The 13815-nt window shown below is 39.9% G+C and overlaps 1 protein-coding gene across 2 annotated transcripts; it reads right to left on the bottom strand.

The window, feature by feature from the left end:
- Positions 1-7242: 7242 nt before the first annotated feature.
- On the bottom strand, positions 7243-13376 carry hgh1 (HGH1 homolog (S. cerevisiae)). Of its 2 annotated transcripts, none has more exons than XM_016666190.1 (10): positions 13185-13376; positions 11938-12047; positions 11210-11348; positions 10800-10937; positions 10505-10656; positions 10269-10369; positions 10076-10174; positions 8292-8383; positions 8096-8218; positions 7243-7977 (listed from the first exon to the last, which is right to left on the bottom strand). In XM_016666190.1, the coding sequence occupies exons 1-10, from the start codon at positions 13269-13271 to the stop codon at positions 7813-7815; spliced, it is 1206 nt and encodes a 401-aa protein (XP_016521676.1). In that variant the 5' UTR covers positions 13272-13376; the 3' UTR covers positions 7243-7812. The 2 variants fall into 2 exon arrangements, with proteins under 2 accessions (XP_016521676.1, XP_016521677.1); XM_016666191.1 differs by having other exon boundaries at positions 11938-12063; positions 13185-13286.
- Between the last annotated feature and the right edge of the window lie 439 nt (positions 13377-13815).

Genomic DNA, 13815 nt, shown 5'->3' with positions numbered 1-13815 from the left:
TGTGTGTGCGTGTGTGTGTGTGTGCGTGTGTGTGTGTGTGTGGGACACACTTTCTCTGCAAACAACGCTAGCAGAAATCTGCAGGCAGACAGAAAAACATGCAAAGTTTACGCTTCAGTCCAAAGGTCCTTTCTGTCTGTGTCAAAGCAACTTGTTATCTTTTAACAAGTCAACAGTTCTCCAAAGGACTTTTTCCAGATTTTCCTTTTAAAATGAGTTGATATGTAGCTGAAAGAAAACAGAAAAAATAGAAACAGCTTGGAAGGAAAATACGAAGGAAAGCTCAGCGTAGCTCTGCACACATTAACTGAAAAATCTGAGCTATTGAGGTGAAAGGGCAGCGATCCAAAAACAAGTTGAGGCAGACTTGGAGCATAAAGGACGGTTAGGAGGACCGCTGACACTCCCACTCAGCAGCACAGCTTCATCACCGCAGAGGTGAAGGATTGTTTTCAGTCTCCTCTAGTCCTGAACCATGTCAGTAAACTAACTATAGTGGCCATAGCTCTGCAACCCAGAACCCAGAACCCAGAACCCCAGAACCCAGTCTGAACCAGGGTTATAATAGTTTTGAGTTTTTCAATATATTTTTTTATTTCACTGTGACTTTTTGTTTATTTTTAATTTGCTTAAATGGATATAGTTATTAGTTTTTATTTATTACTAGTTAAATATTGTTTAGTTTTATTAGATATAGTAGCAGTTTTAGGTTTTTCATAATTTGGTTAATTTGTAGGTGCAGAATTCAAAAAGCGTAACGTATTGTATTGTGTTTATGCATGTATGCTCTCAACAGAAGATAGCCAGACTAAGTTATTGTTGAACACCAACTGATTCTGGTGTTTTCTCTCAGCTTTTATTGTCAACATTTTACCGACTACCCTGAAACAAAAAAAAAAAGTCATTTCCACATCAGATCGAGAGGCTAAAAAATAGATTCATGATCACTAAAACTAAAGATATTATATCCACAAGTTACGTATGTTTTAGTTGTTTCATAAATGCACAATATAGTTCCACTTAGTTCTAGTTTTCCCCCCATTAATTACAGCTTTTATTTATTTCAGTTAATGATATTGTCAGCTGAGCTGCAGCTAATGCTAACAGTAAGCGGAGAGTTTGAACTTCACTGCTGCGCTCAAAACGTGACCTTCTTCGCTGCTAGTGGCTAATTTATGTTCCCTCAAGTTTAATATTGAGATTTTCTACTGGATGTTAAAAAAAATAGCTACAGCCCTGATTAGACAACATTTAACCAGCTTTTATATAAAAAAAAAAAAAAAAACACTTTTGGTCAAATTAGAGATAGTCACTGTGATGATTTTCCCAGATGAAAGTCACCCAGATGAAAGTACATTTTCTCCATTTAAAGCTGCAGTATATAACTTTTATAAAGAATGTTTTTTTTTGTTTGCTAGAATTTTTTACATTTTTGTTAAAACTGTCACCATGTATTGACATTTTGCTATGATACAGACAATCTGTGAAATATCAATCTCCTCAAACTCCTCTTTGAGCTGCTGTTGCCTTCTGACGAAATGCATCGCTCCTGACCAAAAACAACCAGTCAGAGCTAGGAGGCGGGTCTTAGCACCATCAATCATTAGTATTCAATGCTAAATGTGCTAACGGGGGAAAAACAAGCTACAGGGCAAACTTTGCCGTCATCTGTGGCTATGCTAAATAGCCTTAGCATTGATGACCGTGCTAGGATGAGCAGTGCCATGAGATTATGATTAAAAGCGGTAAGACCCGCCTCCTGGCTCTGATTGGATGTTATCACTGGGCGTACTGGGAGAAAGTTTTATTTGACAGATTATAACAAAACAGTCCTGACACAGTGACAGTTTCAACAAATATGTAAAAAAAAAATATATATTTTTATAAAAGTTACATATTGCAGCTTTAAAGCATACCTAAATATTCCAAACTGTAAACTTCTACATATAGTGATGAAAAATAGAACTAAATAAACATCCTCCACACTTGACTGAGTTGGCATGAAGTGGGCCGCATTAAGTTCAATAAAACTTAGAAGATTTTGTTGGTCCAGTGTAGCAGATATTAATATTTTTAATGTAAAGCTGTGATAACATGAATTTAGTCGTAACCCAACTGGATCAACAGTTCGCTGTTGATCATTTCACCAGTTATTTCTAAGTTCAGCCCAGTTTACGGAGCTACCAGTTGGAACAACACCATAAAAAAGTGTGGCTCTGACAACACAGAAGCACATGAAGCCAGATGGAAATCGTGACGAGGGAACCTTGACCAAGGGAACCGAAGGAGTTATGGTCACGTTTCAGAACATCTGAAGTGAATCACAGCCCAAATAGAGAACAACGTGTTCCTTTATTCTTTAGGCAAAACCTCGAACCAATCAGATGGTGAGAGGTAGTTGTTGTAGCTCTGCACTAAAACTAGAAACCCTGGGAGAAACCTCCATTTCCTCAGTGTATGTGTGAATGGGAGGTGTGTGTGTGTGTGTGTTATGAATACATGTAGCTGAGGGGGAGAAGGAGGAGCGGACAGAGTTAGATGCCAAAGTTTGGAGTGGAAAAGTACAGCCGTTTGTTCCACTGGTATAAACTTCCCTTTGGTTGCACAGCCCAGCCAATCAGAAAAACACAGCCCAACCAAAACAAATCAACAGTAAGTCTCCAGATCTGCTCCCATTTGTAATAAGATTTATTACCCATTATCACAGATTCCATCCAACATGCAGCTTCCAGCTTGTGTTTCCTTATCCAACCCGTTTTGTTGTCTGAAGAATTCAACATTAAAGCTGCAGTTGTAACTTTTATAAAAAATGTTTTTTAACATATTTGTTGTAAGACAGATAATCGGTTAAAAATATAAACTTCTCTGCCTTCTCCTAGTGCTAACTAGGAACAACCAATCAGAACCAGGAGGCGGGTCTTAGGGCTGTTAATCATTCCCATGCACGTGCTATAGCTTCTCCCTGCAGCATAGTCTGTCGTGGATGCTAGTCGGATAAATGGTTCTTCTGTAATGGTGGTTTCTTTCTCCGCCATTAGCACATTCAGTAGCTAGTTTTCTATTAGCTAACTTGTTGCTAATGTCCAATTAGCTGCTAAATGGTTTCTCCGTTTCCTGGAAAGAGGAAGTCTGGAGATGTGACCCCGGGTCCCTGCATATGTGTGAAGACGTCAGGGTCAGGAGGTCAGGAAAAGTTGCACTGAGGTGTTAGGTTGGGCAATAAAACAGGAATGTGTGAAAAAACCTGTCCAGCTCATTTGTTTTGTTATCCTGACTGAACATCCCTACTCTTTAACTTTTGATTTTGGTCCCTCATGTTTTCTTCGTTTATACTCATGAAACATGTTATGTCTAAAAAGGAATTAGTTTTGAACATAATTGATCCCATACTTAGCAGAAAAGCTATTTTGGGTCATGATAAAGACTCTTACTGTGGAGAAAATATCAGATTTTGGCCAATAATTTCACACACATTCCTCAGATCTGGGATCTTCTCTGGACACGTTGTTCTTCGGTTGTTGATTGGATTTAAGTGTGGCAATTAACTGGACCATCAAGCAGCTATATTTTCTTTCTTTAAAACAAAGTGCTGTTGTTTGTGATCAGGTGATCTCGTAACCCCATTTTATCTTCAGATTCTTCTCAAAGGGGCAGGATTATGTGTTTTCCAGCCACGTAGTACCATTTTATAGCATAATTAACTATGCTAACTTCTGTTGTTATAAATATGCTATACATATTAAGTGTGACTTAAAATAAATTTTACCTTGTAATTTGACACCTTGAAATTGGGCTTCTGTCTCTTTAAAAACTCCTGCTCTTTCTGATACTCTGCTTTAGGAAGTCCTCACAACATGGCTCCTCTATTAACCTTTTAACAACGTTTTTTTTTTTTTACCAGCATTGCACTGAAAAGAATATTGTATGAGCTCAGTAGATGTTGCATCAGGTGTTGCTAATTACTGCTGGCTAGTCTGAAGGAGCTGAGTGGGAGAGCAGCTGTGCCTTGAAGGCGAAACTTGGGGCATCAAGGAGGTTTGGACAATTGAATGGTTGCCATGGAGATTAAAGGATTTCTCACACATGCATGACATAATCAAAGCAGCACTCCAAGTATGTTCTTGATGAGGGAATAATATCATAATATGATGTTAAGGTAAAAAATTTCACACAAGGCTGCCCCTTTAAATAATGTCTCATAGTAATGCTTCTCAATTTATTCTTCTATTATATAAAGTCTGAGAGTCCCAAAGCAGAAAAATGTTCCCAAATCATGACACTACCACCAGCAGCAGTAGCACAAACAATTGAGCCAAGGGAGGATGGGACCATGCTTTAATATTGTTTCCACCAAGTTCAGTTGTGGCTGAAACTGTGGGATCAGTTTTTCCAGTCTGTAATTGTCCAGTTTGACCCTCCTGCTGTCACCTGACAGAATGAGGGCCACCCATGGTGGTTTTCTGCTGCTGTAACAACACAACGATTAGAACAAAACAACCCAGAATAATCCAAATGCAAAACCAAGTGACAACCAAAATACAAAGAGCCTGGTTTAAATAGCAGCTGTTGTAACACATGACTAAACACAACATTTAGTTTCTGATCCGTGGATAAAATGTTGGTAGATTGATTCCACTGGTGTCAGTAGTATCTCTAACTGCTCCTGTGGAGTTGTGGGCTCTGAATCAGACCTCCTGACACCCTCAGGTCTCTGTAAACAGGCCCTCAGAGAGGTAGGTACTCCCACAGAGCAGCGAGTGGAGGAGGGGCTCTGTTGTTATTCTGGTAGCATGAGCTCAAAGCTGCTCTTCAGCAGGCTGCTGAATGTTTCACAGAGCTGACAATCCTCTTCAGGCCAGAGTGGGCCTTCAGGCACTTCCCAGGACACCACAACCTAAAGCACCTCTTCACACTTCTGTTTAATTTATTCAGGCACTTCCCATGACACCAGAGTTATCCTAAAGCTCACCAGGACACAACAGTTAGGGTATAGTTTACCAGAACACCAAGGATATCCTAAAGCTCAGCAGGACACAACAGTTAGCCTAAAGCTCATTAGGATTCCACAACTACCCCACAGTTAGCCTTAAGGCTTCCCAGGACACCATAATTGGCATTAAGATTTTCCAGGCCTCCACAGCTAACATAAAGCAGCCCAGAACTCCACAGTTGGCTTAAAGGGTTCCCAGTAAGTCATACCTAGTCTAAAACTTCCCAGGTCACCACAGTTAGCTTACAACTTCCCAGGACAATACAGTTAGCCATAAAACACATTTTCACTGCTCTGTCTCTTGATTCAGGTGTTACAGACTTTATTTCTGCATGTAAGGCAGAAACTGAACCAGCACAAACACGCTGGAAACGGATTGAATCACTGACTCAGATTCATGATAGCATGACAGGAAGAGACACAGTCCATCTCTGAGTTGCATCACGTAACAGTAAGAACCCCATGAGCTGATTGGTTAGCTGTTGTTATTTTATCTATTTGCTAAATAAATCCTGGTATGTGAATGTGGCTTCTTTTAGCTGCTGAAGGAAACAGCTCCTCCTGTTGGCCAAAGACTGACAGAAACGTTAGTCTTCAGCAAACTGGGCTCAAACTATGTCCAGAGGATGACATTATTGTTGTATAAAGAAGTAGAGAAGCAGAGTTTAAAACTCTGAATAGTAGTGTTTTTATTTTTCTTCACATCCTGAAATTGCTCTTTGTTTCACTCCAAGCTTGTGAGTTTGATCTTTGACCTTGCTTTTGTTGCAGAGGGCATGTTGCTTTATTACCTTCAACTTTGAAGGGTTTCTAATATCAAGATGTTATCCAAGAAATCCCCAAACCCAGAACCAGAGGTCCAGAACCAGAACTAGGCCATCTTTCTACTGGAGCAGGTCCTGATGCTCCCGGAAGGAAGAGCCGCCGTAGGGAAGACAAGTCTGGCACGTACAGCACAGGAGGACTCCGATTGGCTGGCCGCTCACACAGCCCCGCCCACTGAGGTCCCACCTACTCCCAACTGAAATTTCGCTGTTGAGGGTTGGAGAATGTGGGGAAGTAACCTTCATTAAAAAAACAACTAATTTGATTATTTTGATCCTAAACGATTTAAAGGAGCTACTGTCACTTCCTTCAAAAGAATGTCTTCAAGACTCACCTCAGAAGAAAAGAACTGCTCCATCTGATTTATTACTGAGTCACTGCCAGTCTGAACTCATTCAGCTCTTAGAGCCTCTACTTTCTCTAAAACTGCACAAAATGTTGGTAAAACAAGACAAACTGGCTTCTACTAAAGTTTATTGACCTGGAAGAACTGCGATAGTGAACTAATTTATCATCTGAACGTTAAAATGCTTTGCTTAATTAAAAAGTTTACATATGAAAATTTACAAAAATCTGCTTAAAAAAAACTAAAAGAAAATGGGGGGAGCGCTGCTGTTGTGCCAGAACCTCTGCTGAGTGGAGGACTTGGAAAAAGATTCGGATCCAAACTGTGATCCGGTTCAATTTAAATCCTGTGCGTCAGTTTCCAAGTAAAAACATTTTTCTGTTTGTTTTCAACTTCGAGATGAATTTCCGCACAGATGGGAGAGGAGATAGAGAGAAATGCTTGGCGCCCTCTTCTGGTCAGTTTGGGTGTTGAAAATGCAGCTGACTGCAGAACCAGATGGGTCACAGTTAAAATGAGCGGAAATAAGATTCAAAAGCTACAAACTGTCTGAACGATTAGACAAACTATATTATAAATATAATGTGTAAGTTTTTAAAAATGTTTTTAATATTTTTTTATGATACATTTAGATTCCTAAAGTTTATAACTTCAATCTAAACTGGTGGACAAAATATTTTTTGATGAGTTTCACTTCCTCATTTATCTCATTTTCACCTAAATTTATTTATAGCTTTGTTAAAATAAAATTGAATAAACAGAAACCAAACAAAACCTTTTCAAATCAAATTTTAACTTCTGTTCTCCTTCATAATGATGCTGTACTGTTAAATGAGCTGTTGTATTTAATGTTAATAAAACACAATAAACTTTTTTCTTGTAATGTGAGGAATTGCAGGAGTATGAACTTTTGGCAATCAGAAAAATAAAAATAACATCTAACTTTGGATCTGTGTTTTCTTCTGTGGAAAGACTACATTAATAAATGCCTGAAAAAGACTGATTTTACATCTAAATCTGATACATTTTTTCTGTAAACTTCAAATTATGTAGCAAAAATATTAGGTACTCCAGCTATTGATTACAAGTCTATTGCGATATATATTGTTATTGATTTATTGTCCAGCACCAGCTCAGGGCAAAATATTTAACCAGGAATTTACAACAGTGTGATTTTATTTCAACAGTAGCTGGGTTTACGGAGCGCCGCTGGGTGACGTCTGAGCAGGCGCGTCGCTTTGGGGTCAGAAACACAGAAGTCTGAGGTCACATTTAATTAGTAGCATGAACGACCATGCAGAAAAAAAATGATAACTGAAATCTGTAACACTGTGACCGGCCCTGAATCGTTCATTCTGCTGGTGTCTAAAAACAGTTCAGATGAACAAAGGTCGAGTCTCTCCTCCCCCAGCGACCTGCCAGCTGACCCCACATGACCCCAGAGCTGCTGAACACTGCAGCCGCCTTCAGAACGAGAAAAATAATGATGATTATATTTGTCTGAATGTCAAAGGTCAGGTTGTACCTCCGTCTCTAGATGGACACAGAGACGTCGGTAGCTGGACTGGAACCAGAACCAGCAGTCAGAGCTCAGTGACGAGCTGCTGATGACGGAAACAGGAGGAGATGAAGACCAGATCAGTCTTTTGTTTCACTTCTCCTGCTCCTCTTCTTCTCTCCTCCTTCTCTCCTCCTCCTCCTGCAGCTCCTGCTGCTCCTTGGCGTCCGCCTCCCTCAGCTTGTCCTCCACATCCTCAGGGATGTCCACCTCCATCAGGTTCTCCATGCCGAGCTGCGGCTCGTCTCCGATCAGCACCTGGAAGGACAGAGACATAAGACTGGACTAGAGGATCCTCCAGACCAGCAGCCGCTCCAGACCAGCGGCTCCTACAGACTAGCGGCTGCTCAGACCCCAGCAGGTCCGAGTTTCTTACCTGGACCAGTTTCTCGCAGGCGGCGCCGACGTGGACGTCCTTCTCCCAGCGGTGGAGCTCCCTCACAATGGGATAAACGTTTTTCTGTCGAAGCGTCAGGCGGCCAGTTTTAGTCGCCGTCAGCTGGGGGTGGAGCCGACCGTCAGGAAGTCTGAATGAAACCAGATCTGTGTGTGTGTGTGTGTGTGTGCGGTACCAGTAGCAGGGTTTCCAGCAACATCTTTCTGATGTCGGGGTCCGCTTCTCGCTGCTTGTCCTCCGGCAGATACTGCAGGTCCACAGGCAGACCTGAGCAACAAAACTAAGGATTATAATCTGTCCAGATTATTCTAATGATGCATTTCCTGAGCGTTTAATTTAATGGCGGCAAGTCATTTTGATTTTTCACCAGTTTCAGCAAAATGCGTTTAGTTTTGGCTATAAACCTAATCAGGGTCAAAAGTTCCTGAATCAGGTTTGCATTGAAGTTCTGCAGACGACTGAGCAAAAAACCCTGGTCTGGACTGGAAAAGCTAAACACTCAGACAGACATGAATTCACCAGTTTAATAACTGGAAGAGAGAAACACTGAAACAGAACAAAAGTGCATTCGTCAATAAATTAAAAATATCAATGAGAACATGCTTTATGTCAGTTAATTTAATTAACTTTGGCCAATAAAAAATTATAAAAAAAACCTCAAACTTTTTCAGAACATTTGAACAGATGTTAAACAGAAATGTTACAGAACCCAAAGATCACTGCTAGAGAAGCTGGCTGTTATTGGAATGTTGAGTGGAAGGAAAAAGTCTGAAAGCAACAGGAAAAAGCAGCGTTATGTAGGGACTGTAAAGGACAGTTGATCCAGCAGTAGGCCTGTTGCAATAACGATTAAACTGAAACTAATAAATTGGATGTTTTATCGTTCTTCTCTTTTCTATCTTTCTACCAAAACCAGGACGACTTAAGTGTTCAGTCTGGTGATTTGGTCTCAACTAAATCATTGTTTTGAAGGACGGTTTTGTTTTCACAGACTTGAGAAGTAATTTTATTTTCTGTTTCTGCTGTTTTGTTTATTTATTTTGGATATTTAAAATGTCTTCCAGTTCCAGTGTTAAATGTTCAGCAGAATTTAAAGTTTATTAATCTGTGAGAATGTGTTCCTGCATTATTATACCGTTACTGATATATTGCTTGAAAATGGATAAAAGTGTATAACTTCTGCTTGGTTAAGGCCACAACCTCCCAATATTGCACAGTGGCGAGATAGGATGAAAAAAGTTTATATAATGGAAAAAACAACATCAAGACTACAACTTAAGATGGGGACCTTTGAAACAAGATGGAGACCTGTAACTAAATTCATAATGTAACCTTGACACCTCTATTTATCTTTCTTTTTTTTGTCTTGTTCGTGTACTTTTCAAATTTAGTTTGTATTATCACTATTATGTACCTTCATTCCTTGAGTTTGTATTCTCTGTATCTCTACTGTGTGTATATGTTGATGAAAACAGTTATTGAAAGTAAAAAGTTCAAAAAAAAAAAAGAAAGAAAATGGCCTCAAAACAACAATACTATTATTTATAGAAATAATTACTGGCACAATTTATCGTCATGCTAAATTTGTCATTGTGATAGGCCTATTGGGATTTATTTAATTAGTCTGATGTGGTTTTAAAGGTTAGCATCCAAATGAGGATTAGCCTTTAGATTCACATGAAAATCAAGATTCTTTTTGCTTCAAATGTCCAAAAAAAAATCAGAATCAAATCAGGAGTTTGTAAATAATTCCCTCTCTTCATTAACGGAAACACGGCTTTTGTTTGATGTATTCTTCCAAATAACTTGAAAATAAAATCATTTTCTAATTTCCTGGGAAATGACTGTTGGATTCTCATCAGCTGAGAATCAAATTTCACTTTTTAAACCGAACAACTGAAATAAATCATCTTTTCGGTGAAATCCTAATAATTTTAAGGTGTTTTTTTTTGGACCTGCCTTCGTTCTCCTCCTCAGTGAGCTCCTCCGGGCCGGCCAGAGGCAGAAGCAGGAACGGCAGCACGTCCACGGCGTCGCTCAGCAGCCACGCATGATGAGCTGCGGATCACAGCAGAAGGATGTCAGAGCAGATCGGGTTCTGGTTCTGGTTCATCCTTCAGAGTTACTCCGGACGGCGTTGGGAGTTTCTCACCGTGGTCGAAGCAGCAGTTCCTCAGCGTGCCGATGACGCCGCCCCTCCTCACCACCGACGCCTCGTACTGAGTGAACGGCAGCAAACGCTGGATTACACACCTGGAGCAGAAAAGATCCGACAGTTTTAGCATCTAAAAAATAAATATCCAGATGAGAGGCAAATGTTCTCTGGTCCACAAAGAGACAGACAGACTCTATTCAGGTAGAAACTCGACTTCTAGCTCTGAAACTCACCTGTCCCGGTCCATCAAGAGGCTCCTGGCCTCGGGAAGCTGGGTCAGGTTGGACAGCAGGGGGCCCAGGTAGTGCAGCTTGGCCTTTTTGTTGAAGCTTTCATTGCAGAAGATTTCCACCAGCTGGGCCAGACCGAGCTGCTCCTGCAGGACCTGAGAGAGCAACCAGCAGAGGCTTCAACCCGACAGGTGAGGAGGAACTTCATCCACCTGACAGGTGAGAGAAGCCCGATGTCTGCCTGATGTTTCTGCAGCTGAACCCTGAGAAACGACCAGCGGGGACTGGCCTGGCGTACCTGGAAGACGGTCCTGCAGGTCTTATCATGGCGGCTCAGGTTGGACAGGATGGTGCAGATCTGATCAGAGAACAGAAACTCTGGATCCTGGAGGTTCTTCAACAGAACCGGAAGAACCTGAACCTCACAGACCAGAACCTGAGGAAACACAGAGACCAGCAGGCAGTCAGAGGTCAGAGGTCAGAGCAGGTTCAAGTCTCCCACCATTAAATATCCTGAATATTATTTAATCTTCATGGTTTAGTCTACTACTTATTTAATGCAGCAAATTAACACTAACTGTGTTTATTAGGATCCAACTCTGTCCCATAAATTAATCTGAAATATTATTATTATTAGTTAAATTAATCTCATCACTACATTATTATTAGCCAACTTCAGCTTTGTTTTGTCCTTCACCTGCTGCTCACCTGGTGCAGAGTCTCATCAGCTGACAGGTTGATCAGGATGTGGTAGCAGTCCTTCACTATGGCAACAGAGGGGTCAGAGGTCAGCGCAAACAGAGCTGCTAAGAGGTCAGGTTTAGAGCGCAGGAACCGGCAGCCATCTCTGAAAGAAACAAACAGCGCTGGCATTGATGCTCCTGAATCAATCTATGGTGACCCCTGACCCCTACAGAGGTCAGCACCCCACAAAGGTTAGCACCCCACAAAGGTTATGACAGTTCACTAAAACTAACAAAATAGAAAACGTTTTTGTTAACTAAAGTAAATAAAAATGGCAATTTAGGGGGAAAAACTATAACTAACTGGAAATATATTGAGCATTTATAAAACTATTCTGCCAGCCATTCATCGTCCAATCAATGTAGACATAATCACAATCCTTTGAGCTTTTTTAATTCTGCAGCAAAAAATTTACCAAGCATAAAAAACTAAAACAAACACTAATAAAAACTAATAAAAACAAAACTAAAAGTAAACTTTCCAGAATCTCTTTCTCTTTCTTACTGTTTATTCAATGTCACATGATGTTTTTATTTTGTTTTTTAATTATGTAAAGCACCTTGAAATGCCGTGCTGCTGAAATGTGCTATACAAATAAAATCTGATTGATTGATTGATTAATGAAAAGCCCAAAACCATTATAACCCGGGGTCCCGCCAGCTGACCCCGGCGCTCAGAGGTCAGCATCCCACCTGCTTCCAGACAGCCCCAGGATGTACTCCGTGGCCTTCCCCTTCACATCCGGCCGGGTGCTGGGCGTCAGGAAGGCCAGCAGCTCTGCAGCCTCAGCATCACTCAGCATCTTCTCAGCAAACCGTCTGATGGACAGAGACGAAACCACAGTCAGCCCTCCATAGCTTCAAAAAATACCCACTTTAAGAGTCATTTCACTCATAAAAGTCAAACTACTTTTCGTACTTAGTAAATTACTATCAACTACTGCAACTCAGAGAGTAACTTCACTGAATGAAGAGCAAAGACGTTTTAACAAAAAATGCACCTGAAAGACAGACCCACAGTTTATGTTGGAGTGAGACCTCTTGTTTCTTCACCAGCTTTGTTGCTTGGACGTTATTTTCTCAAAGCTCTAAATCAGCCTGTTGTTGAAGTTTTTCTTCTTCCCAAATCTATTTTATTATGATATTTATTAGCATGATTTATTTTCAGTTTTGTCTTTAAAAATATGAGATATCTAATTTTAAATTATTAAGTCAGATTTTTTCCTCTTCTATATAGCTTAAAGATGCAGAACAATACAACGACTCACAATACAACTGAGAAATTTAACCAGATAAAAAAATAAGTGAAAGACAATCTATAAAAATACAAAACAATACAGTGTAAAAATACAGAAATCATTACAAGAAAACTTGGCAGGAAAACAAAGGAATGTATTGTTATATTGGTAAAAAGATTGGGGTTTTAACAAGTCCTGAAATTAATTTGTTTCACCTGCATTAAAAATGGAGGTAACTTTCTAAAAAATAGCACTTTTTAATAAAAATATAGCCAGGATTAAAATAGTTTATTACTGTAGCTTGATTTATCTGCTGTTAAAAGACCAATTCCTATTAAATCAAAACTTAAACGTGGAAATTATATCTTATGATACAGTTTTGAAAATCCTTTCGAATAAAAAAAGATTTTTTCTTGAGTGAAGCTAAGCACTCCTACTCTTACTGGAGTCGCCTGTCTGTAGAACCGCTGTGGGTAAATACAAAGGAAATAAATAAAGTATACTCATATTCGATTCATATTTAATTTACACACAGCTCTGTAATAGAATAATTTGTCAAAATCTGCTATAATAACCGCTTCATCAGGTGATGTTTGGTCTGAGGGAACAGCTGATTGTCACACAGTTGATCATATTTGATCACGTTTTTGTTGATAAAGCTTGAGACATGCAGGTAATCTTAAATGTTTCAATAAAATTCACCTTGAACTCGCAGCAGGATTCCTCCTGTCCTCCTGTCCTCCTGCCTCGGCGGTTCTTTACAGAAACCCTTCCAGAATTAAATATCATGTAGAAGAAACCACATGTGGACGAGGCAGCATGAAACAACGCGTCACTTCCGGGATCGTCTTCTTCTGACGTTATATGACGAATGGCAGACTAACTATGAGCTGCATGCTGCCACCATCTGGACTGGAGGATAAACAAGAAATTGGCAGGAAAACAATAATAAACTCACTAGATTATTTCGGATTTAAAAAAAATAAAAAATGACATGATTTGAGTCTCTTCCGTGTTCCCTCTGCTGTTTTTATTAGATTATCAATTAGACCTCTACCGTCATCTAGTGTTCACACTGTGAGTCCTGCGACTTCTAGGCACATTTTGATCTCATTTTCAGAAAATAAATCTAACTTTTTATGTAAAAAGTTAAAGATTTACCACAGCAAACACCAGACTGTGTGTGATGGTTCCTAAATCTGCCATTTTTCAGCCTCCGATTGAAAACTGTTTCTCTGAACAAATCCACCTTAAAAGGGGACCAATGATGCTTCCCATTACACAAATTAGGATAGGTCTATCAGCTGTGCAAAACATGTTTGTTATGTTTTGC

This window comes from Poecilia formosa, unplaced genomic scaffold (assembly GCF_000485575.1).
Source record: "Poecilia formosa unplaced genomic scaffold, Poecilia_formosa-5.1.2 Scaffold677, whole genome shotgun sequence".
In the NCBI taxonomy this organism is placed as follows: Eukaryota; Metazoa; Chordata; class Actinopteri; order Cyprinodontiformes; family Poeciliidae; genus Poecilia; species Poecilia formosa.
Note: the sequence above shows the minus strand (reverse complement) of the source record. Positions and strands in the feature narration are given on the sequence as shown.